This window comes from Harpia harpyja, chromosome 8 (genome assembly GCF_026419915.1).
Source record: "Harpia harpyja isolate bHarHar1 chromosome 8, bHarHar1 primary haplotype, whole genome shotgun sequence".
Taxonomy (NCBI): Eukaryota; Metazoa; Chordata; class Aves; order Accipitriformes; family Accipitridae; genus Harpia; species Harpia harpyja.
In genome coordinates, this window is record NC_068947.1 from 38,177,979 (window position 1) to 38,203,458 (window position 25,480).

The 25,480-nt window shown below is 35.4% G+C and overlaps 1 protein-coding gene across 6 annotated transcripts in view; it reads right to left on the reverse strand.

The window, feature by feature from the left end:
• EPHA6 (EPH receptor A6) overlaps positions 1 to 25,480 on the reverse strand; it is a 529,992-nt gene that overhangs the window by 466,617 nt on the left and 37,895 nt on the right. For all 6 annotated transcript variants that reach the window (XM_052794417.1, XM_052794413.1, XM_052794416.1 and 3 more), the window contains exon 2: positions 23,797 to 23,861. In XM_052794417.1, coding sequence (XP_052650377.1) covers positions 23,797 to 23,861 — 65 coding nt within the window. The remainder of the gene's footprint in view (positions 1 to 23,796; positions 23,862 to 25,480) is intronic.

Sequence of the window (25,480 nt, forward strand, 5' to 3'; positions counted from 1 at the left end):
TCAATCTAAACTTGCATATATTATTTTCTTAATGCTTTACAACCATTGTGAAGCATCTACTTGCTGAATGACCTGTTGGTAATACATGAAATTATACGCTGCCAAGTATTTAGTCAGTACAACGAACAACTGAGAAACAACAGAACAATGTTGACTTGCCTGGGGCAAAATAGTTCAGTATAAGTTGCAAAGAACACAAACAGTACTTCGCTGTAAGACAACATTTCAATCTCAACTTTTGGGTTTTAATCAGAAGAGCATTCCACATGTAAAGAAAAGGAAGACTCTCTAAGCTACAACAGAAAAAGACAAAAGAAATTCAATGGTTTCTAGTGATCTGCTACAAAAGCAGATCTAAATGAACCACATGCAAAACTTTTACAACAAAAAGTTTATTTCCGTGGGTGTTTTTTAGTGAAACACAAGCTATTCCAGCAGCGTTCTCCTGAAGCCAGAAGCCATGGTGACCCAGTTAGCATCTCACTAAATCCTAGCTGAAAGGCCTTCCTCACATGGCTGCCCAAAAGATACATAAGTGCAACCATAACATTTACTTGACCAAAGACCCATTGACCAGCAAACTGATAGCATGTTTTGAGTTAGACAAAATGCACGTTTGGCAACATTCCCTATCCCTAATATAAATTCAAATGGATAAAGAGTTCTCTGAAATTGCAAAGTAGTTCAAAATAGATGTAATCTCCAGTAAGAAACATGTGTGACTAAATTAAAATATGTATTTGAGTAATATAGATGTTTTGAATGAATAATGCATTGTATGTTAGGTCAGGGTCATATCGTATCAGTTAAATTGTGCTAGACTCAAAGCAATCCTGACATTCAGGCAGTGTAAGTAATGCCTAGTTTTGCCAAAATTTCTGTGATTTATTATCACAATGTGGTATTTTATCTCATTTCTTTGTTTTAAAAAATTTTCAGATAATTTTTGAGACTACTTCTTCAGTTTGTCAAGACCCTACACCCCAAGGTACCTGCAACCCTCCCAGCTTCTCTCTTGCAAAATTAGTAGTCTTTTTTATCATATCACTCAACATGGGAATATTGGCTAGTTTTAATTCGTAGGAGAAAGGACACAAAAATTTGGATGGGTAACATTTGTTCTAATAATTTCACAGTCTCTTAAATTTATGAATGGACCAAACTTCCAAACTTGTACCTAACTGCGTTGTGCCAAAATCAATTGGAGTTACCTGTCAAATGATCCATTTTACTGATCTGAAAGATTTCTACTGTGTATTATATCACCTAGTCTATTTGAAGCAATATTACGCTAAACCTTAACATCATTCTTTATTGATTTTTTTGATGCAAATTGTCTCCCAAATAGCAACTGGTCTGTCAAATTTATGTTGAAAATATACTCAGCTACTAAGCTTGATTGAAATTCATATTGTAGTGAACATCATTGTGTACTTTTCAGACCAGTATATTCCACTGCAAGCTATTATACTATGACATTTTGAAATAGTGATAAAACTCATGTCTAATCTATATTGCATCAATTTTACCAATTGTCCTATGTCACTTTCATGCACTTTCAGATTACTTACATTGATTATCTTTACTCGCTTTTCTGGCAATTTAGTTATATTATAGATGCAATTCTTCTGAAGCACTTCAGACATCTGGTAAACATTTGGCAGGATGTGTTTTATCTGATTTTACCCATCAGCCCAAATAAAAACTAGAATTCTAATGCATGTCTATATTTGGTAATGAAGTTGTACATAACACAAAAAAGTAACAGCAATGTGTACAAAGATGAGATGACCTCATCATCCACAAACTTAAAAGAAATGATCATGTTACCTGTTGAAAAAACTCTCTCACACTATGCTTCTCTTTTTTTTTCTTTCTCTTCAAATGATGGCATCTTCAAAATCCCTGTATTGTCTCTTTCTCTCAGTGCACATTTCATCTTTTAAAGTAGAGCAGTGCTAGCCTAGTTGTCAACATCTCTAGTTCTTTATTCTCAGTCCTTGAATATCTGTCCAAAACCAGTTGTTCTTAATGACTCCTGAATACGACACATGCAGTATTACCTGGTTAAAATGACTTAAAAAGGGATGCACTCTCTTACTAATTCCTGTTTCTTAAAGCAGTTAATGTAATGAACATTTCCAGCATAGCTTTCATACAAAAGGCCTTCCTAACTAACAATCTGAGCACATCTTTTATTCAAAAATTTCCTAGGGAGCATTTGAGTATTCATTTGCTGACATATTCTTAACACAAATGCATAGCTGTAATAAAGAGGCGTTTCAGATTGCAAAAGTAGATGCTATCATATAGTGTCACTATGCTAAACAGACAAACATCTCTGTTTCCAAATTGTTGCTAGTTGGAAATGAGCATATTTGTTTTCGATATGTACTTACTCAGAAGAAGGCCAAAGGGTTATGTTTCAGGGGGGTTGGTCTGTTTGGTATTGGTTTTTAAATCTTTTTTAAGTATCTACAATGCTTTGAAGATATTAACTGATACGTCTTTTACAAGTCAAAGATTTAGAGGTTATGCCTATGAATATGAACGTAATAAAGAAAAAGAACTCCAGTGCTCATGGTTGCATAATACTCTAATACTGCACTACGATGACATACTGATGACAGGATATGCTCAGCTGACAGGCAAGTCCCAAACCGTAATCAACTGATATAGCAATATAAACATACACAGGCAATAAAAACCCCTTCCCAGTTAACCTAATTTAGATGATGTGGACATGGGAGACTGGAACAAATCCTCACTCAGTGTTTGATAACTGGGATCATGACATCTCGAAGGCTAGGTATACTTGGGGATATTTTACAGATGGTGGTGAAAGTTTAAAGATGGAGACTATGTATTTGAATTACAAGGTATTAATATTTTCTAAAAAAGCAAAATTTCAGTCTTGACTCAGAAAATTCAATCATAATACTCTTGTTATAAATGAAGTACTTTATTATTAAATTATCCTATATAGGATTTGTCAGTTTTGTTTTAAGTACATTAAACTAATGTCATCATAATTTCTTAGTTGTCCCATTTTCCAACTGACCAACTGTCAGTTACTATTTCTAGACACAATTACAAATTCAGCACAGAATGTGGCAAAATGAATGCAGAACAGATTGAACACTGAGGGGAATCTAACCAATGCAGCTAGCAGAAATGAAAATGTTGCAAGCCTGCTGACAGATTGGAAAGGAGTAGAAGGAAGCCAAATGAACTGACAAATGCAGCCAGAAAACTTCTGAGACAGCAGGGTACAAAAAAGCTAGACTTACAACAATTGGGATATAATAGTAATTTCTAAAATGCAGCACATCACAAGACATGCATGACCATAGAGAACGATCTACAGATATTTATATATTATAATACCATCACTGCTGTTAACAAGTCAGCAACTAATTAATTAAATAAATGCTCTCTTCAATTAACACAGTATTTTAACTAACTTAGACTGAAAGTGACAAAACTGAAAATAGTCATGGTTACCTAAAACATTGTGAATTTTCTGCTGGAAGATGTATTTCATTATCTGTCTACAAAGAAGATCAGAGTAAAAATGTGGCTTGTGTTGATCACTCCGTTATTCTTGACTAATTCCAGGATTCACACAGCAAAATTCCTTTAGTACTTTTGTGTAGTGTTATTTTTTCTCTCTCAGGTAGCTGAAGTCTAAACTTCTCAACAACTCTTTAAAAAGGTACGATACCAGATATACAAAATCTATTGTCACATAGCTTGAAGACTATTTTGATTGTGTTTGGGATAGAAAGGAATGCACAATATTTCTACAAGGGACAAGAAGACACCCTTCAGAATTCTCAAATTAGAATCAGATCCCAAGAAAAGAAAATATTATTTATGTCATTTGTCTATAGGGTCTTTCAAATTAGATTGAGCTTCCTTTTTATAAGGTATGTCTATCTATCAATTCACTTAAGAAGAAAATCCTTAGTATTTAATTTTATTTACAAATTTTATGGACATGGAAATTCATTTTCAGCTAAAACTTTTTACTGAATTCCCTTGTCCTTAAAACGTTGGTCCTTCCAGTTGCACTCTGAGCCACACTTGCGTAACTGTTGTACACTGCTAGAGATTTCTGACAAAATGTCCTTTGGCTGTGTAGCCCTCATCCAATGCAAACGGAAAGTTAGATCCATGGATGCATACTGTAAACCTTAAATGCACTAAAGAGCCATATCTGAAGACTGATTTTTTTACATGCATAAAAACCCTGTTCTGGCACACTTCCACCTCTGACGGAAAATGCAGTAAATCCTTCATGCAAATCTACAGATTAAGCTAAATGCCCAGTGTGGTCCCAGGTGAGCGTATATTTAGTCCATAAACACAGGCCCAAATATTTGTGCTCTACTTCCAGAGGCAGTTAACCGTAATACTTTCTTTGCTTTTGTTTGTAGTCATTGCCCTGCCTCGATTCTCGTTTTAGGTAGATGAATTTACTTTTGGTAAGATGCATTTAATGTATGCCACTTCTATACACCAATGGTTCAGAGATTTTTGTTATTGCAGTTTCTGTACAGTTTCACACATTTTTGAGGCATGTACTGTCCATATCACCCACGTCTGTGACTTTAACAGGTACAAGAGACATAGTCATTAACCTGTATTGCAACATACATTTTTAGATCAAGGAGTTCAATCAGGTATGCGAGATGCCATCTGCATCTATATCAAGGTGTAGATATGAAAGTACTCCACTTTCAGATGGTGGCCAAGACAGTCTCCCTGTTCCTTCTGCATTCACCTGCAAGTGGTAAAATTTAGTCCCCTGTTTTCTTTAATAAGTGAAAAAGAGCAGGGAAATCCATGAATGGTAAGAACTTTACATTTGCCTTTAATTTAAGGTCTCAAAATGTACTTTACTCTTTAAAAGGATTTTTAAAAATCCTGGGATTAAGAAAGTTGCTGTCTCAAATATCATGTCAGTCAGCATTAGCTGTGGAATTATTTTAGACGAACTAAGATTTTGAATAAAAGTATTATTCTTCTAATGTCATATTCCCAAGGGTAATGAAAGTAACTACAAATCGTACCACACAAGGCTATGAACTTTACAGGGCTGTGTTTCCTTTGCTATATGAACCACACAGTATCTAAGAACTGTTGAATTCCACTTCCAAGGAATCCAGGTGTGATGTAGCTGATGCAGAACTTCTTTTATGACACTGCTCAACACTATTTACATGTCCTATGCCAAGGAACTACAAGAATTACATATCATCACTCCTGAAATTTAAACAAACCTGCTTTGTCATATCAGTGCAAATGTAAGCAGATCAAAAATGAGTAATAAACATTCAACTCTTATAATGAAGTGAAATTTGAAGAAGTCAAAACATAGAAAAAAATAATCAAAAAAGGTTCTATTCAAAGTAACTGAAAAACAGTATAAAGTCACCTACAGAATTACACAGAAACAATTTTTCACTAATCTTCAGAAACATTTTTGGTATCTTTGATATCCTTCATCTTATTCTTAAATCACAATTTAGTAGCTACTCCATTTCATTTTCGGTACAATCACAGAAAATAGTGGCTACAGCAAAGTGTATTGCTTCTTAACAGGTAGTTTAACACTTACTGCACCTTTCTTTGACAATATTCCAGTTCTTCTACGTAGCACCTACAATAGGTGTATTTAAAATTACAACTCTAAAAAAGGTATTAAAAATGCCATTTCAAACGCAACCATTTCTTTTAGCTAAACTTTAGAAGCTTTCCAAAAGCATCCCCTACCTCACTTTTAACTCTTGCAAACAAAATCTTAATAATATATTTGTTCATAGTATTATAACAAGACAAATTAAAACATGTTTAGCCAGCATATATAATTAAATACTTTGAATCTTATGCATCCTGTGAATCAGCAGGATGTAGGTTAAAGTTGCACACAATTATAAAGTTTCATTGAAATGTTCACAGAACATTGAAATGTTAGGAAATTTTGGACTACAGTTCATATAAATATTAAAACATTCTTGTACCGCTCTCAAAAACTGTCAAGTCTCAGTTCAAATTTCTGTTGTGAAAATTTCCAAGAGTTGGTGGTAAGTGAAATATGGCAACCACTGTAAGGTTGGTTTTTTTGCTTACCGGCAACATATCACTAATATTTAATTGATTTACTTTGTAAAGAGAAGAAAAAGGGGGATATTGAAAAGAAAAAGCTTCTTTTCAATAGAACAGTTAAGAGAACATTTTTCTGGGGCTGAAAGCCAAAAAAGCTTTCTAGGCTTCCTTCCTCTGTATAATGTAATGCAGTTGACTATAGCCATGTATTATAGTTACTGCTATTACCTTATTTTTTACATTTTGTTAAAAAAAACTACAATTCATTACTCTTAGTAAATGTTCCTATGTCTAAATTTGTCTTCACTGAAGTTCTGTCTTTTTTCTGACTAACCCTAGCTCTGCGGGCACAAAACATATGTGATGAAAATTTTAAAAAGCCCTACTATATACAACAGTACTACACAAAAAGGCATAAATATGATAGCAGTGAAAAACCTGTCTCAATACTCCATAAAAATTCAAGCTTTACTCTTACAGAAATTTTATCCCATTGCTTGTGATTAATTTGCTATTGCTAGTACCATATTTTATTGTATATTCATAACTTTAAAATACATGCAGAAAGTTACATTACTCCAAGGGAGTCAAGAAATATAAAATTTAATAATCATAGATTATAAATGATCTCTAGCTCAGGCAACCAGGTTGTAGATTCATGATGATTCCCATGAGGAAGGAATATTCAGATTAAAGCCGTTGCAGTAACTCTTACCCTGTTTTCCTGGCTCTTCTGTAGCAGTCAAAGAAGGAAATCTGTCACCCTTAGAAACAGTCTTCAGTATATAAATCAAAATAATTACAAAGAACAAAACATTTTCCCTCAGGAAATTTCCAGCACTGACCCAAATGGGGAAAAAAACCCAAACCTAAGTTGTTTTCATCTTCATCAGATGCTGATACTATACTGTCGATAAATCAGCTGGGCTTGAGTTACAGCCAAATTTCTCATAGCACTGCTACCTCAAATACATTACAGAGAATTTGATTTTTTACTGAGGTGGTTTGCTGCATGTTTGTCTTAACATACTACTATCTATTCCATAGAAGGCTCGAGATATACAGTATTTGGCAGGTCAGTGTTTCTGGAAGAACTTCTCCATTGCATTTTTCTTTTCTCTCTTCAGAAATGTGCAAAATTTTATACAAAATCGGCTTTCTTTTCTAATTGTTTTGTTGCATTTTATTTTCAGAGTCAAAGCAAAAAAAGTCATGGTAAAAGAGCCTTGTAAATTTAAAGCAAAGTTAGGGCACTACAGGGACAAATTCAAACCCTGAGTTCTACTGAGCTGCACAAAGCACGAAAGAAATTCCAGAATGTGCTGTAATCTCAAAACAGGTAATTGTACAACTCAGTGGACCAGATATAAGCACATACAATCATAGAAGAATGTGTATCTATTTGCACATCTCTCACGTTCATATACAGTCATGACTGTATATATATAAGACTGAAGTGGCTGCACATGTAACAGAAATAACCAGCTTTTAAGCTGACAGCTAATAACAGCAGCTGCTGAAATAGTTCTGCTATAGACCAAAACTGGAAAACAGCATATGTTTTTGCAAGTATTCTCTTAAGGATACCGACCCTAAGGCTATGTCTGTACTAGTACAGTAGACAGGGCTAGGGCAGTAGGCTCGAACACTTGGTGCACTATCATCCATACTGCTTATTTGTTAGCAGAGCCTCCAGTGTGGCTTTGGCCTTTGCCAACTAGCACTCCCCTAGACATTTTCTGGGCATGGTGTATCTGGATAGTGCACGGCAGGCAGGGACCGCTTCCAGCAAGTGGTATGGATGAGACCCATAGTGAGCTAATAGTCATTAAACTAAAAGCCAACATCTGGTTTTTTTCTGATTGCTTACATACATACGTATTCTGACGCAATATGGATATCCAAGGCCAGTTCTTCACAGAATTTAAACACATTTTTAACTTTAAGGACACCACTTCAAAAGAAATACCTATACCTTTAAAGATAGGCACATGTTAAAGCATTTTGGGAAGCAAAAATGTAAATTTTCAAGCACTTTCACTACACAAATAACAATAAAAAGATATAAAAATAGATTGTCAAAGAAAGAAGCCCATTAGTTTCTGGATTTATAGACTAAAACCTCCTCATCCCCTAGATAGAGACTCAGATAAGAGCAAGTATTTAAAATGGCTTTGTGGAGACACCTGCCTTCAAAGCCAGGGCACAGATCCTGGTTTACTTAATAGCACAGACATAAATTTATTAGCTGTGCATGAAGTACCTGTTTTGAATTTACATATAGACATCTCATTTGCTTTTAAGTGGCTTGAAAATATTAATTTGTGCTAGCTGCACAATGCAATTTGGTACAAAGGCCTCAGAGCTTTTTCTACTGGAAGTGTTATATTCACAGAAGGAATGCTGTGCAGGAACACAAAGAGAGTTTCTGAGACAACTCAAGACTAGGGGTTTGCGCCCTAGCTAACAAATCCTGCCCTTCCAGAGTGCCTGTTGGCTTGGATTTGGTGCTGCACTGAATTGGCTATACTATTTGTGGCTCAGGTGATACCTTCATTGGACTTGATCAAGAATCTCTGCAGTTTTGCTCCAATGGGCCCTGGAAATAGTCCTCTGAGTCCTTCATCTACAGCTGAAGCTCATGGTCATGTTCATTGCCAGAAATCAAAATACTGCATTAGAGGGACTAGCAGTGTGATCCGTTATGGCAATTGCTACACTTGACTTTATCCAAAGAAATACTAATGTTTGCGTTTCAGTGAGGAAGAGAACAAAACCATGTGGAATTTCATTACTTCTAATTAATTTCCCTTAATGGATAAAAAGTTCAGTATGGGCCATGGGCCTTCCAATAGCAGGGCAGAAAGCTTGAAGTAAAATGACTTTGGGCAGTAAGAACAGAAAAAAAGAAACTGAAACAAGAACAGAAAAGGCAAGAAAAATCTTGATGCAACCACATGGGCAGCGAAAGCAATTGCCCTTAGCTATTTTGTCATGGAATGAAAAGCTAAAGCTAATCCCCTTAGCTTTCCCACGTGAAAGTGGAATCCAAAACTAATCCTTTTATAGTAGCTATACCACATGAAATGGGGTGTTTAAACAAATCCCCTTAATCATCATGGCAAGAATCAGGGAGCTAAAGTCAATCCCCCTTAGCTATCCTACATGAAACAGGGAACCAAAGCAATCTCCTTAGTTATGCTAGTGTTAATAATGAACTCTATCAACCTTTTAAAATATTTTGATATAAAATTATTAGTAGCATTCCTCTGACATACCAAGACCCAAAGTGAGTATGCAGTAACATCTACGGTACAGTAAGTTGAACATTACTAGCCAAATTTTATGGCATAAATTACGTCTAACGCTCACCACTTCACGACTTACTAGTCATAAGCGTAATTCAAGAATATCTATGTAACCGTTAGCTGAGAGGCAAAACAAAATGTTTGAGCTCTTCCTTAAGAAAAATTAAGAAATTGGGAGAATTCCTTATAGTATGGAAAGCTGACAAAAAGTACTAATAGATATGCAGAGAAATCACTGAACAAGGCCGTCTTAAGCATATCATCACATTACTTAGCTGCTGTGTCTGCTAATTTAAACTTTGTTACTTTTTTCTTTCTAGTTACTCTGCAATATGCCCGTTTTTTTAACACTACTAGCTAATTCCAAAGAAACATTAATAGACTTCTTAAAATAACTGCTGCTAGTTGAATTCGTACATATTTCTTCCATTTAGTGATAGCCTTGTTTGGGAGACTTTATTGGTTTGGTTTTTTAAACAGATCTGGTTGATAAGATCCTTCCCCAATATTAAAATACCCAGAGGCAGGTTCACCTCCACTCTGTCTCAGTGTGTCCATTGGAAAACTTTAGGTTGTTTCTAAAAAAAACCCACAGGATCATCAAGCCTCCAGAAATACAAATTGAAATCTGTACCATTTTGCCAAGTGAGACCATCCATTTCTGTTCATTTCAAGGTTACGTGCTTGTCTTAACAAAACAAAAAATGTCAGCTAGAACATCTGCATTCTTCAAATGTTGTTCTACATCTCAACAGCACTTGTGATCTTTCAATTTATTTCTGCAAGTCACGTATTGTGTTTTAAACTCTTAGGAAGGGATTCTTTTGATTAAATACAGTAGAGGAGGTTTATCCTCTTAAATCTGAAATATAGTTACAAATTATTATTCATATACACCTGGATTTTCTACTGGTTTTTTTTCTGTTTTGTTCTCTACAGAATTGTGATGATTAAAAATAATTCAATTTCTTTATTAGCAATCAGAAAACATATCTACAAACTATCTATTTTCCACTTTTTGAAGCAGCTTATTAGGATTATGTGAAGAGTATCCAATTCTGCTATGACTGCTTACATAAATACATAATCCATGTGGTAAATGTCTCTGTACTTGCTTGGATCCTTTTGCAGGGTATGCACATTAAATCATGTGTGCAAATTACTGTGTAAAGTGTCTCTTCTTAAATCTGAAGTTTTCAATTCTTTATATCTTGGACTAGCAATTGCTGCACACTTTAAATGTTAAGTGTTCCTCAGAGAAGAGTTTTCAAGCTCAAGTGTTGTACTAGAGGTTTAGAGACAGACATCTACTGGCAGAGAGAGCAAAGCAGAGAAGAATTTCTTCACACTTTCAGTCCAGCTGCAGTAATTTTGTCAGTAGTCTCAGGCCTAGTTTTACCACTCCAACATTTATAAGAGGGCCAGGATCTCATCTCAGCCCTGAGTTCATAGAAGACTTGTCTTAGAGACAGCAAGTGGGATCACTGCAAAGCTGCAAGGAGGAGGTTAATAGGCAGGGAGCGTGCACAATCCAACACTACTCTACTACTGCTTCTTGGCTGTCTTTTAGCTAGCAAGAGTCATAGCCTCTATGTCTATTTGAGTTTTTAGCATGAATAGCTGGACAAGGAAAGACATGTCATTAAGGGAGCTGGTAAAACAGGGGCCGTTTGACAGAAGATAAAATACAGACAAAGGAAAAAGAAAAGGAGCAAGGAAAAGCAGGGAGAAAACTATCTCCACCTACAAGTAAGAAAACCAAATTTATTAAGCCCTTGAAGACTGCAACTAACATGAAGATAGCAGACAATGTCAAAATGGTAGTGATACAGTCCTTCTTGTCCCACACTTTCTAAAAAAGAAATGGAAAGGTCTGTCTCAGCACCACAAGGGAAAAACTGCTGGGAAATAGAGCAGTATTTAATTGTGCCCCAAACTGTTCCTAATTGCTGTACTATGATCCACTTGGTAAGAATTCCAGCGGAGCAGAAAAACTATTCATATATAGTCTTTCCATCTTTACAACTGTTAAAACTGTTGGTATCCATGTTACATCTCATAATTTAAAGCACCATCAGAACATAAATGATTTACTGCAATTTGCAAAGGGGACTATGTGTGTGCTTAAATATTTGAGAGGCTTAGAGAATGCTTCAAGCTTGCAGATTTCTTGATAAATTGGTTACTTTTCTGTAACTTCAAAAATTCATTTAATGTATTTAAACATCTGTAAAAGGTTCAAAGGTAAAGTTAGGGGTTTTTTTGTTTTTTTAACTTCCTTTTCTGTTAATTCTAAGTAAAGGCTCCCAATATAAAGTCAGGCTACTGCAAATCCTTAAGAATATATTAATTCTTTCATTTTCATTATACATAAAAGATCCACTTTTAGAAAATAAATTATTCCAGTCACTAAAAATGATAAAAAGAAAGCAGAAGTTTGCCTAAGAGTTTCCCTCAATTATTGAACACAGCATACGAGTAAAAAGCAGTAACTGGTCATGAGACAGTGAAGCATCTTTTGCTGCTGCCACTTTTACCTTTTTCTCTTGGAAAAAAAAATATTTTTGTGGCTTTTGAACAATCCAGAGAGATTGCTTTTCAGAATACCTAAGTATTTATCAACTACTTAAGCATTTATGAGACCATTTCTAAGGGGTATTTCCCATGAGTTCAGTACAGCAGTTCTTAAGTCTCTGAAAATACAATGGTTCAGATAAAGAGATGTGCAGTATGCACCTGGTATTTCCATAAATATTGTTTTTCTTCCACTTTCCTTTGGTCCTTTCTTTTCCATGATTTTGTAATGAAGGCAACACTCAATTTGCCATTCTTTCTAGCTCCATGTGTGTGCACAGTGAACACTGAATTATATCAGAACAATATTATATTTACTTGGGAATGGACATGAGTGAATTTTTTGAATTTCAGAGTATTTACATGCTGGCAGAAACCATAAAAATTCTGTAATTCAACACTGCTGAGAATATACCCCACACAGCTTAAATGAATCATTCTTCCTCCCTCAACCCCGTATGTTTTCCTTCTCAAAATATGATTATTTCTTTACAGGAAAAAAAAGGCAAAAATGTGTTAATTTTTACTAAATTAGACTTTCTTTTTTTTTCTCTCTTACTGCCCTTTTTGGAAAGCCAAGATATCATTAACTTCTGAATGCAAGATATGAATGTGCAACCTGCAAAGACTTAAAAGCTATTTTTCATGAACTGAGTATGTAGATGTGCAAGCCATATATGATACTCTTATTTATTTTAACTTCCAACCAACGTATTTTTGAAAAAACAATACAGGATTTAGCATACATTTTGTGGGGCTGCACAACTGAAATAGTTAAATGTTTACTGTGCTCCACTAATTATAACGTTTCTCATACCTACAATGAGAAGCATAACAGAAAATATAAATACTGCTTCTGTGCCTTCTTTTGCTATATAATATACAACATACTCTGAAAAATAATCAATCTTCCTTGTGCATTATAATTAAAGCATACGTGATACACAAGTAACATTAAAATCAGTACCCTAAGAAAATGAAGTAAATAGTTTTACATTTGCTGTTTGGCAGTTTCTGGGCATTGAGTGCATGAACTGCTTCTAACCAAAGTACAAACAAACTTTTTTAAGGGAAAAAAGGTTGGTATTTTAAATAGCACCTCTCTGCATCAAGGATTACAAGACTGCCTGCTTTGTTTCCTTTTTCTTTATGATGTTCCTGATGCTACTCAAAAGTGATTAAAAAAAAACCAACAAAACAGAGTCCTTAATGGTCATGAAAGCATACAGACAAGTAAGAAAGCAAAGAGTATTTGGTGTGAGGAGGGAGTCAGAGAAGTTAGATCTTGGGCAAGAAAGAGCCGAAATCATTAAGGGTCATATCATTTCACTATTAAGCTGATACACTTGAATTTCAGCGATGTGGCTTCAACATGGAATTTACCCCCCTTGGTATTGTTTTATGTTAAATACTTGAATAGTCATGGAGGATGAAATGGAGATGACAAGCTCCTAGCGTGACATCCTAGTAAAAGGTAATCCTACTATAAAACCAGTAAGAAAAATGCTTCTGCTTCGCAGATGGCCCACAGTTCCAGTTATATACAGGAAATTTTGCCTTTACTAGGAATATATTTGTATACAATACCATTTAAATTAAACAGGAATGGAAAAATAATGCAAAAAGTATATGCAGCCTTACTATCATAAAGTTCAGACTTACCAGATAATTCACTATAAATACAATAAACTGCTTTTGGTTGAGCAGTTCAGAGACTAATTCTATGGCTTTACTTTTACTGTTTACTATTTAAGTATATAGCTGTTCTGTACTGAACCATTCAAATATGTTTATAATCCTCTTTCATTATATCTGCTTTCCTACAAATGTTTTTTGGGGTGCTTTTTTTGTTGGTTTGTGTTTAATTTACAGCAAATTATATCTTATTGTTTAGGCTATGAATGCTTTAGATCTGTGACTGCACAGTGGCAAGCACAAATGGGCCCAAATGTGTTTGCAATATCCAAATAAGAACACAACAGTGTATTTTGCCAATAACTATCCTCCGTGGAATCTGTAATTAGATGTTTCACACAAAACCAAATGAAAAATAATCACCATACTGCCCAAATGTATGTACAAAAAAAAATGAGGATAACAAATAACATCTCTTCGTCACAGCGTCTAACACATTTTGTGAATTTAACTATTTCAGATGGAACATGCTCTGGTAACTGCATCCATCCAGTAGATACTCAAATTCCCAGCGCAGTCACAGCTAATTCTGTGGCCAGGATTTTCAGGTTACATATGCAGGCAAATTAAGATCTTTATCATTTTAACAGGAAACGCAGGCGAAAACAAAAATTCAGGCATGCACCAAATTACTTAAGACATTGACAGTCCCAGGGATACGCAGTTTTCAAGAAAACCTTTTATGTTCTAAGAGATGCTGCTAAAAGAAACATGGAAACTTGACTCCCACAGGCAAGTCATCTCATATTAGCAACAGCAATTCCTTTAGAAAAGCCTTCCTAGACATTTAACTAGATCTTGGATATACCTAATTGCTTAATCCCTGCAGATGGACATTAATCTCAAAAAAATACCCCTCAACTTACCTTTTCCCTCATACAATGTCTTGACCATCAAAAAGGATTCTAAATATGGCATTGCAGAGCATGGTGTCTGATTAAGTCCAAATTACAGCTCAAATACGTGACTTCAGATATTTTTCTTAATGTCATATCGTAAATTCCGCATATTGTGTGAAAATCTGATTAGCTTCCTTCTTTTTCCTTCATCCCTGTTAAATGTTCTGACAGCTAAATCCCTACCTTTTATTAAACTTGTTATTAAAACCACAGCCTGTATGACACCTCAGAAATCCTGCTGGTGAGCTTTCATAGATGCAACTACATATCTTTATTGCAGATGAACTGCTGTAATAGAGGGAAGAATTTAGACTTTTGGATGTGTTTTTTTCTCAAAAATATCCTCAGTTCTTAGTTAAAACTTTGCTTCTTGCTACTTCTGCAACATCTATCCACATGGCTGCAGTTCTTTGTTCAACAGACCATTCAGTGTGCCCAGGTGGCCAAGAAGGACAATAGCATTGTAGCTTGTATCAGAAATGGTGTGGCCAGCAGGAGCAGGGAAGTGATTGTCCCTGGTTTTGGCACTGGTGAGGCTGCACCTTGAGTACTGTGTTCAGTTTTGGGCCCCTCACTACAAGAAAAACACTGAGGTGCTGGAGCGCATCTAACGAAGAGCAACAAAGCTGGTGAAGGGTCTAAAGAACAAGTCTTATGAGGAGCAGCTGAGGGATCTGGGGTTGTTTAGCCTGGAGAAAAGGAGGCTGAGGGAAGACCTTATCGCTCTCTACAACTACCTGAAGGGGGTTGTAGTGAGGTGGGTGTTGGTCTCTTCTGTCAGGTGGCTGGAGGTGGGACAAGAGGAAATGGCCTCAAGTTGCAGCAAGGGAGGTTTAGGTTGGATATTAGGAAAAATTTCTTTACTGAGAGGGTTGTCAGACATTGGAATAGGCTGCCCAGAGAAGTGGTTGAGTCACTATCCCTGGAGGTCTTTAAAAGACATGTAGATGTGGCACTTAGGGACACGACTTAGTGGTCGACTTGGCAGTCTTAGGTTAATGGTTGTTGGACTCAATCTTAAAGGTCTTTTCCAACCTAAATGATTCTATGATTTGCTTAGAATAAAAAAATGAGACACCTCCACATAGAAGTCTTTTTTTGGTATTGACATTTTTTCCTGTTGACTTTCACACAACTTTAATTTTAATTATGTTTACTGAGTCCGTCTGGGATAGAGTTAATTGTCTTCATAGTTGTCCATATGGTGCTGTGTTTTAGACTGGTGACCGAAACAGTGCTGATAACACACCAGTGTTTTAGCTGTTGTTGAACAGCGCCTGCACTGCATCAAGGCTGCCTCTGTTTCTCACTTTGCCCTCTTGAGGAGCAGGTTAGGGGTGGGCAAGAGGTGGGGAGGGGGGACAGACTGACGAAAGGGATATTCCATCCCATATAATGTCATGCTCAGCAATCAAGCCAGGGGGGTGAGGATGGTAGTTTTTTCAAAGTAGCCATTGCTTGGAGACTGGATGGGCATCAGTCTGCTGGTGGGAGGTGGTGAATAGGTGCCTTTGCATCACATTTTTTTTCCCCCACTCACTAAAATATCTTTATCTTGACCTGAAGTTTTTTGCCCCTCTGATTTTCTCCCCAGCCCACGGGGTGGGAGTGAGCAAGCAACTGGGCAGGGGCTTAGCTCCTGGCTGGGGTCAATCCACCACAATATACTATATTAAGAAGCAAAGGATGTCTTTGAACTACGATCCCTTGTTCACTAAGTCACGTTTCTCCAACCACAGAGCACACTGGGAACCGATAAATACAATTGGATTTCTTAATTCTGGTTTTAAATGCCCTGAAGTATCTTATTCATCCCGCAAATCCTGACCTCAAGCTGTGTTTATAAAGATGGTTTATTGAACATAACATGCTGTGACCTTTTTCAGCCATTATATTGTGTCACATGATGCATAATTAAAAGTAGTTTACAATATTCAAGCACAGATTACAGAGACTAGGAAGTATTATCATACATCATATAGTCATCTAGCATCATAAATACCATATTTTAGCTATAAAAATGAAATATTGTTAAGGTTTTTTCTAATGAGGCTTTTCAAAGGTAAATTGTTTGGTAAATATTTAGATCACAAAAGTCACACAATGATAAAAATATTGTGGTCAGGGACACTCACTGAAGAATGACGTATATTTACTTATCTAGGAGTGGGAATACCACTTTTACCAAACAGATAGATTAGTACGTGGTATAAAACTGCAGTTCAGGAAGACAATTATGAGACACAGTGAAAACCAACTGAACATGAGCTCCCAATATTATTACTGTAGTGAGAAAGCCTAGTGGGATCTCTTTGATGGTTAAACAGGAGAATAGTAAAGCAAAGTGGCATGATTTGTAACTTTAGAAAATAATGAAATTGACTGTAACTACTACATACTTGTGTCCATATTTTCAAAAAAGAACCACACAATGACTTGAACTTTGGAGAAGTAGGAGGAGCAACAAAGGACTTCATTGATTTAGATAGAGTATGAGGCTGAGAAGGAAGAATCAGACAAGTAGGAACCCTTTTTTTAAAAGTGATTTAATTAATTAATGGAACAAATTACCAAGGGAAGTTATGGTTTCTTGATGTCTTTTTAAAAGATATACTTAAATGAAATACTTCTTACTGAGTAAACACAATGGCGAGGCTTGAAATCTTACAGCCTCTGATATATGGGCGATCTGATGAATTGTTCCTTCTGGTCATAAAGAATTTAAATATCTATTGAGTTCTAATAGTTACAGTATTAAAAGGGAAGACTAGCAGTACTGATGATATTGTAATTCACAATGCTACACGAAAAGTTCAAATCACCATCACCTTTAAAATCAATATTGAAGTGGCCATATGTATTTGCAAATTTGTATGTTTACAAATACACATAAAACTTATCTGATTTCTATTTCATAGACAAATGCAAATGACTGGGAACTACAGCGAGGAGAATATGCATTTCTTTAATGCTATAATCTGTACAATTTATTTGTTGTCATCTTTTGTAAAACGTAGTTCTCTGCTTGTAGATAACAAGATAGTATGAAATACAGAACTAAATCATAGAGACTCAGTATCGCCATATCTACCATACACTCCCTATCTTTTTCTTATGATGCCATACTGCTACCTGAGCAGGCTTAATGCACTCACCTCACTTTCTGTTTGTATATTAGTGATTTCACTACACACTTCTTAGCCTTGTATCTCAGATACTTGCTTATGTTTTACTTGCTTATCTTGCTATCTTCTGCCACTTTCACATTACTTGCTCTGTTCCCTCTTATCATTTCCCCACCTTATATTCCTTCTTACTATCTTGTGTATGTTGTGCCTAAAGCTGAACCTGATACTTGTCTTATCATTTCACACAGTAAAGTTGTACTGCGTTTCTTTCTTTGTTCTTTTCTTTAAGTCAAAATTCTTAGCTAACTTCTTACACTGTTTTCTACTCTTTATGCATCCAATGAGTTTGTATTGGAGAGTGCTATTTTTTTTGCTAATTGTTTTGTTTATAGATAGTTTTAATAAAGGAAGGGGCCTAAGCTTCTCTCTCTTTCTTTAGAAGTGTTTTGGTTTTATGTGACTTGAAAGGAAAGTAGGAAAATTCTAAAAAATAATCAATCTACTTAAGAAAATTAATAGTTAAAAATCTGAATTATTGTAGAAGAATGTTCCAAGACATATTGGCCCAATCACCTTCAGAGATAGCCGTTAAAAAATGAAGGTGAAGATGGATGCAGCTACATTGAAAGAAATGTCTGCAGGTTGACACTGAAAAACCTCAATACCATCTCTGATTACAACATGAAAAAAGATTAGTGAGTGAGTACTGGTGACAAACAGTACTAGCCATTCAAAAATGTGTTACCATAAACCATAGAAATGTCTTCTAATTAGCTAAGAAGGAGATAAAAAGTGAATTGTTGACTGATGCATTTACTGTAAAACAATTACTTTGTATAACAGAGAGGGTAAAACAATCAGTCTGGTAGGGGAAAAAAAAAAATCAGTACTTTGACAAGTCCAGTCTCAACAAATTCATAACAGAAAAAAAACCCCTAAAACTGTGTATTAGTGAGAGTTATTAAAAAAATTAAAAGATGCCCCGAAGAAAGAAGATATTCAAAACAGAATTACCTCTGTTGATAAATCAATAGGAAAATTACCAGTTGACAAGGAAGCTGTTCAAATAACTGTGGGAACTGGGATTAAAATAGTGTCATCACACAGGTGTCAAATAATTTAGAGGACTTCTAGTAGGCTCTTTACTGCTGAGGCTATACATTTTGCCTACTATGACAAGTCAAGGTAGGTTGTACAAGCTCCTTCCACATGTAAATAATTTCTCACAGCTTTGTGTTATGAGTCACCTTGCCCTTCTTTTACGCTAATTTTAAAATGTTTTTGGAGTTTATGAAGTGGCTACAGGCAAGTTAAAATTTAGATTAATGTTAGAAGCAGAGTATTTTTTCATTATTCATTTTCTTCTTCAAATAAGAACTCTTTATTCCAAATTAACAGCTGCAAAGTAGATTCACCTCATGCAAAATAAGGCATTCTTAGAGTTAAGTAGGGGTAGAATTTTATCAGGAATAGACACACCCTTATGACAATAGTCTCCAAACCATAGCTCATGAGCAAATTTTGCTCACAAAATTGTGTTACATTGCTTAATGCAATGTGAAATAAATAATAATTAAAAAAAAAGTTACACTGAAGGCAGAAGGAAAAAACCCAACAACTGGAGTTGCCCAAGATACATTATTTTATTAGTATTACTGCTAGTGGATAAGTGAAGGTTGTGGACCTCTACATTTCAGTCAGGCTTTCAGGTTTTTTCCTTTCCTCCTTAATTTTCAAAACCTTATTAACCACTTAAACAGTGTTTAATCCCCTACAAAAACCCCTGCCCTTCTAACAGTCACAGCACCACAGGCAGTAGTGAGAAAACCTAGGAAAAACGATCCTGTCCCCAAGGTCAGCAAACTGACTCCAGCCGGAACCTTGGATAATGGCTCTCATGAACTCGACTGGCCTGCCCACTAGCTCACATTCACATCCTCTTTTGAAACCTACACAAAGGGGTTCCTTCCCATTTTTTGTACCAATCCAAAAACACTTGTTCTACATTTTCAAGGTTATGGAGTGACAGCTTGTTGAGTAAAGATCTACTTTCATTCCATAGCACATTCTTTTTCATAAATCAATCGGTCGTTTTGAACTATAGCCCAAAGAACAGAGGAAGTATCAGATGTGTCCATTATTAAAGTAGAAATTTTAGACAGCCCATCACTGAGAAGCTAAATTGGAACTCAATCAACAAAAGCTGATTTTACTGACCTCAAAGATATTAATGTTCTATGCTGCATTTTTGTAGCTCTAAGCACTTAATTTATTACCTGTTCAAAATACAAGGAAAAAATCTGACAAGCAAATAAAGAAAACACATTTGTAAGAAAAACTATTGTATTCTCATGCTTCAGGAAGGTTGCACAAATAACTGGGAAGAAAATGAAAAAATAAAATCACATATTTTATTACCAAGGAATGGATAACACAGTTGTGCATGACTCATCTTTGCAGCTAAATGATGGGACTGCATACAAATGCCACATACAAAACTACTGTGTTGTACCTTCACTTGCTTGGGTAGGTACCTCTAGAGGTTACCAAAACTGCTGAAAGCTTGCAAACATTATGTTATAAATCTACTATAAATAAAAAGTCTGGGAGATGAAGGTTAAGGTTCTGCAAGTTCCAAAAGAATACCTCCTAATTTTTTCTCCTACTTCACCCTAGCCTGGTAGTTTAAAATCTCTGAGGCATATTCAATATCACCCAAATCCCAAGCATTAATATTTCAGTTGCTATTTAATTTAATGGAAACATTCTTTGTGACTGAGTAAGCCAGTAAATTAATGACTTCTGTTAATGTTACAGTCTCAAGAAAAACTATCATCCCATCATCCTAACCTCAAAAATGTTTGTCAGAGCAGTAATTATATGTCAATGACATTTTTCTGACATACGTAAACACCACACACACATTTCGGGGGGGGAGTATGATTACAGTAACATGTAAGATTTACGCAGTATCTGAACAAAAACCTCTATCAAAAGTACAAACAAACCAAAACCTGTCGCACTCCTCCAGGAAAGGAAAAATGTTGATGTGCCCATCATGGGACAAAATAGGTTCTTATTTCTTCAGTGATAATCTTAATCACACCAATAATTATGCCATATTCTGAATTATAGTAGGACAGATAAGTAACTCAGATTAGATAGCACTGTAGACATAAAACAACAGGTCTGATGTTTGCACAAGATTCAGAAAGACAACAGTTTTACTGTTCTTTACTAAATCAGCAAGTATAACAGACGTTATAGCCAACCCCAAAAGCACTGTTTTGCCTTACATTTTAGTAAGAATCAAGTAGTAATTAAAACAAACACTGGCCTTTTGTTTCAGAGATTGCATACAAGTGACATGAAGAAGCATATAAATGTCATATTCTGTTAATTACACGAGTATTGTAAGCTCACTTTTCTTCTCACCTTTGTGTAAGGTACAAGATCCCAGAATAACTTAAATAGAAGCAGTTCAGAAATACATTCCAGTTTAGTTTTTAACTTTAGTATCTTTAATATTTTATAAGCCAAAGTAACGTAACTTTTCATATTTTAATAGCTTTATGCAATTTTTCATTATGTTCAAATACCTAAATGTACATTTGGTATATTTTAATGAAGTTTGTCAGAATGACGCTAACTCTGAAAAAACAGCAAACATTGATTTTAATCAGCAGTTCTGCATAACTATCAGTGAGTGAGAGAAATAACTCTCATTTCATATAAGTCATTTGTCTCCACCATTTATTTGGGGTTTTTTTGTTTGTTCCTTCTTTCTGCACTGCTTCAGAGGTGCAGCATTGCCACTAGGTCCTACTGCTCACAGCAGCCTTTGCTGGAACGTTGACCTAAGGCATCTTCCTTCATTCCGCTGTGAGAAATGGAGGACCTTGTTTGTCTGCATATCCAGTCATCTGCTCTATGTGACCAATATCTTACGGTCTCTTCCTTAAATGGATCATGCTTCTCCAAATGATGTATTCTCACCTGAAACTTCCCAAAAAGTTTGTTCAAAAACTACTTTGTTATACTGCACATGAATCTTTATCCCATTTACAGCTTAGATTAATTCATCAACAGTTCAGACATATTTTCTTCCTGAGTTAACAGTACACACACACTTCTCTTAAATACCTCTCCCTACTTAATTTATCCAGTTCCTCTCACAGTTTTCTCTCTAGCCTCTTCTGCCTATTTTATGTCCCAGGAAGCCTTATTCTGTATGTTCTCCTCATGCTACAAACCGCTTTTCTCCCACGTATTTACTCTAGCTACTTTTTTGAAAAACCAAATTGTATTTATTTGGGAAATTCTCTAATAATTGAATCCCAAGTACTGACTCAAATGTAAACTCCTTCTATTCTAGTAAGTGCTGCCATTTCTTAAAACACAGCAAAGGTTGTAAGACACCTGAAAACCTCAATATGCTGCAAAACTAATGTTAAGGGTATGTATGACAAACCAAAATAGATTATGTTGTAATAGCTATGTTTTAAATCAGCTTTGAGTGCAGGTTTGTTTGTGCTTCTATATTGTGGTTATTGTTACTGGAGTAACTAAAGCTTTTAAGAATTTACACAATAACTGAAATTGTATCTTTTGTGCTTTCCAAATGCCAGCCTCCCTGTTCAATTCAATGGAGCTCATCACAAAGCTAGAGCAAAAAATTCCTCGCTGTATTTTCTCATCTCAGTGTATGACAGTATTTGCTTTGTCTAGGATTTTTGAAGGAAATAAAACTTTCAGAATTATAACTCAGATTGCATGAGACTGCATACAAAATGTATGCATACAAAATGTATGCACAGAAGTATTTGTAACAGAGTGAAATTATGTCTAGGAATACAAAGAACTGGAAAAACCTGAAAAAGACTAATCCATAAAGTTGAAAATAGGGTGAGATTAAGAAATGTCACATTGCTTGAAAGCCCTGAGGGCAGAGACACAGAAGGCATTTTATAAAAATGGATTATTAAGGTGCTGAGGATAGACAATTTCTACTTCCTTCTGGAACAGATCACAAGAAATAAAATAACTAAAAATGAAACAAGATTTTTTCACTCAGAAGAAGTGTTTTTTGAGCTCATTTCAGAGAAGCAAGTAATTATATGCCTCATACACAAGGATTTAGAGATAATGCCAGCTAATATAAAAATAAGTGATATACAATATGTACAGTGACATCAGAACTAGAAGCTGATACAATAGGTGTTAAATGGTCCAGTATACTGTATCTTAATTAAAAAGTGAAACTACAAATGCCTCTGATACTCTGTTATGTGCATTAGCTGGGTGGAAAGGGAAGAGGGGTTTTGGAAGTGTAGCCACTGGCAAAGCACTGATGGTTGAACTTCAAAGAGTAAAAATGGTCCTCTTCCCCATGCTCACCTGGCCACACCATCTCCAAGTATGCCAGACACCTCTAACACTCTGGGGCCCTGTACGCCATGTCAAGTGCCTCCTGGCAATCTCTACTAACAGTACAGTGAACCCGTGTAAGACATTAAACTGGAATAGCAAACTTTAATCTAGAATGGTCAGTGCAGGAAAAACCCCAAAACCATTTAAATATTTTCTCTAAATGTTTAAATTGGTTTAATGACATTAACATATTTATAATGTTTTTCTGATTTAGCTAACCTGAGACCATTTTACCAGGTGCTAAAGTCTGTATTAAATCCTCACTTAAATCATTAAAGTTTTGTTTCAAGTTATAAACTAAAAATGATGTTTCCTTTTATTTCACAAAAAGCGTAGTCATAACACATTCCTCCAGTGTAGGAATTTTTAATATGGAAATTTATGATGTGCAACAGTTAGAATCAGATTTAAAGTAAGATAGATTCTTAACACTCAGAAAAGCAAGAGAAGGGCATAATAATGTGTACTCATGTCATTCTTGTGTCTGTTATTCCTACTTACAACACAGGCTGCTGCAGTCCTGAGAACAACTGAAATCTTTCTGACAAGTCTATACTGCAAGAATATCCACCCAGGTATAACAGCCATTCACTTCCAGAGTGTAAGAATGCCAAAATCAAGACAATAAAACCAAAATGGTGAGTGACTTACCCCATTTAAAGGAAATGTTTTCCATCCTAGTTCTCCAAGGGCAGCTGTAGTATCAAGTAACACAACTGAAAATGGAAAAAGAAATGGTATGTTTGCGGTATTGCTTGGATTAGACACATACAACATAGTAAAGTATTAAACTGGTATGACATGAACTAGCCATATTAGCCAGGTACATCTGCTTAAAGCTATTAAAGCAATTAAAAAGTACTGCTTTACTTTTAAGTATGAATAAAAACAGACTCTAAATATTTAGGCTTTCATGGCTTACATTTCATTATCAAATGTCTCAGAAGATATAACTCATACAAAACCTAAATCTTTTGCAGAAATCATTGCCAAATCACAATACACTACTGATGCTTAATCATTAAAAGGTGCCTGAATAAGCATGCACATTTCTGCAATCCCTTGCCTGGAAATCTAGAAAGTCTGCATGTGGACCTAAGCATTAAAGCTAATAAAATAAAGAAAAACAGAGTTTCAGAAGTAGGATTTTTTTTTTTAAAACATAACTTCCCAGAAATAAAGTTATACAATATACAAATTGTATAATTCAGAAAGAACACAGAAAGACTAACAACTTTAGAGCTGATGTTTTAGCTGGAATACTACAGTGCTGAAAGCTGCTACATGTATTTTGCATCACTTCTGTCATATTCGTCTTGTTTTTTTAATGTATGACAGGATGTGCATTAGTGTATTTGTATATTAGAAAATGTTTCTCTTCCTTTCACTAAGAATGCAAAAATTATACAGAACACAGCTCATAGTGATAAGGAAGCTGACTGTAAACTAAGTATTTAGTGCATGAGACATTCTACCTACATGTACTACTGCCCTCTAATGGAATTGTTTCATCTGACCCTCTAATTTAAGAAATGTAAATTAGGATTTAAACATAAAATTAAATATTCTATAGGGCAGTTTATTTTAATTATCAAGCTGGTGTGTTTTGAACGCTCAGTTCCCCCTTACAGCCCACAAATTCCAGTTCTTACTTGGATGGTTAAATGATGGAGAAAAATGAAGCTATTAGTTTGGAACATGACACCACTATCCATACATTTGGGGGTTTTATGCTGTTGCGCATCTTCCACCTCTTATCTGTCCAAATAATCAATGTACAGCTATCTATAATGTGTTTCTATAAAGCAGTACAGCAGCAGCAGCAGAAGTCAGGTCATGTTTTTTTGCCTTATGGAAAAGGCACATTGGCATGGAAACTGTATGAACTCGCCAGCTTATTAGAGGAAACTTGACCTAGCATCTTCCTTTGTCTTTTGTATTAGTGACAATTAGAGTTTCCCTATATTTGAATGCATGTTGATTTTTAACCTGAAACTGAAATAGTCTTATCAGCAAATTTACAGTCAGGTAACAAGCTCAACATTAACCAAATAAAAGTTTAATGATTTATTTGAAGAAACTAATGACATTTTAAAAAGGATATTCAACGAAGGGGAGTATTCTGCTCTCTACTTCCTCACCACTTCACCATTTTATGAAGCTTTGTGAATGACCTGAAGATAAATTAAACATTTTTTACAAGTCCTGCTTTACTGCCAAAAAATGGAATCACTATCCCCACTGAAACTATTGCTGCCCTCTGCTTACTTAAATAGCTGTGATTTACAGTTGTCGTAGTATTTTCTATTTGCTTCAGGCTACCATACTCTTGTTG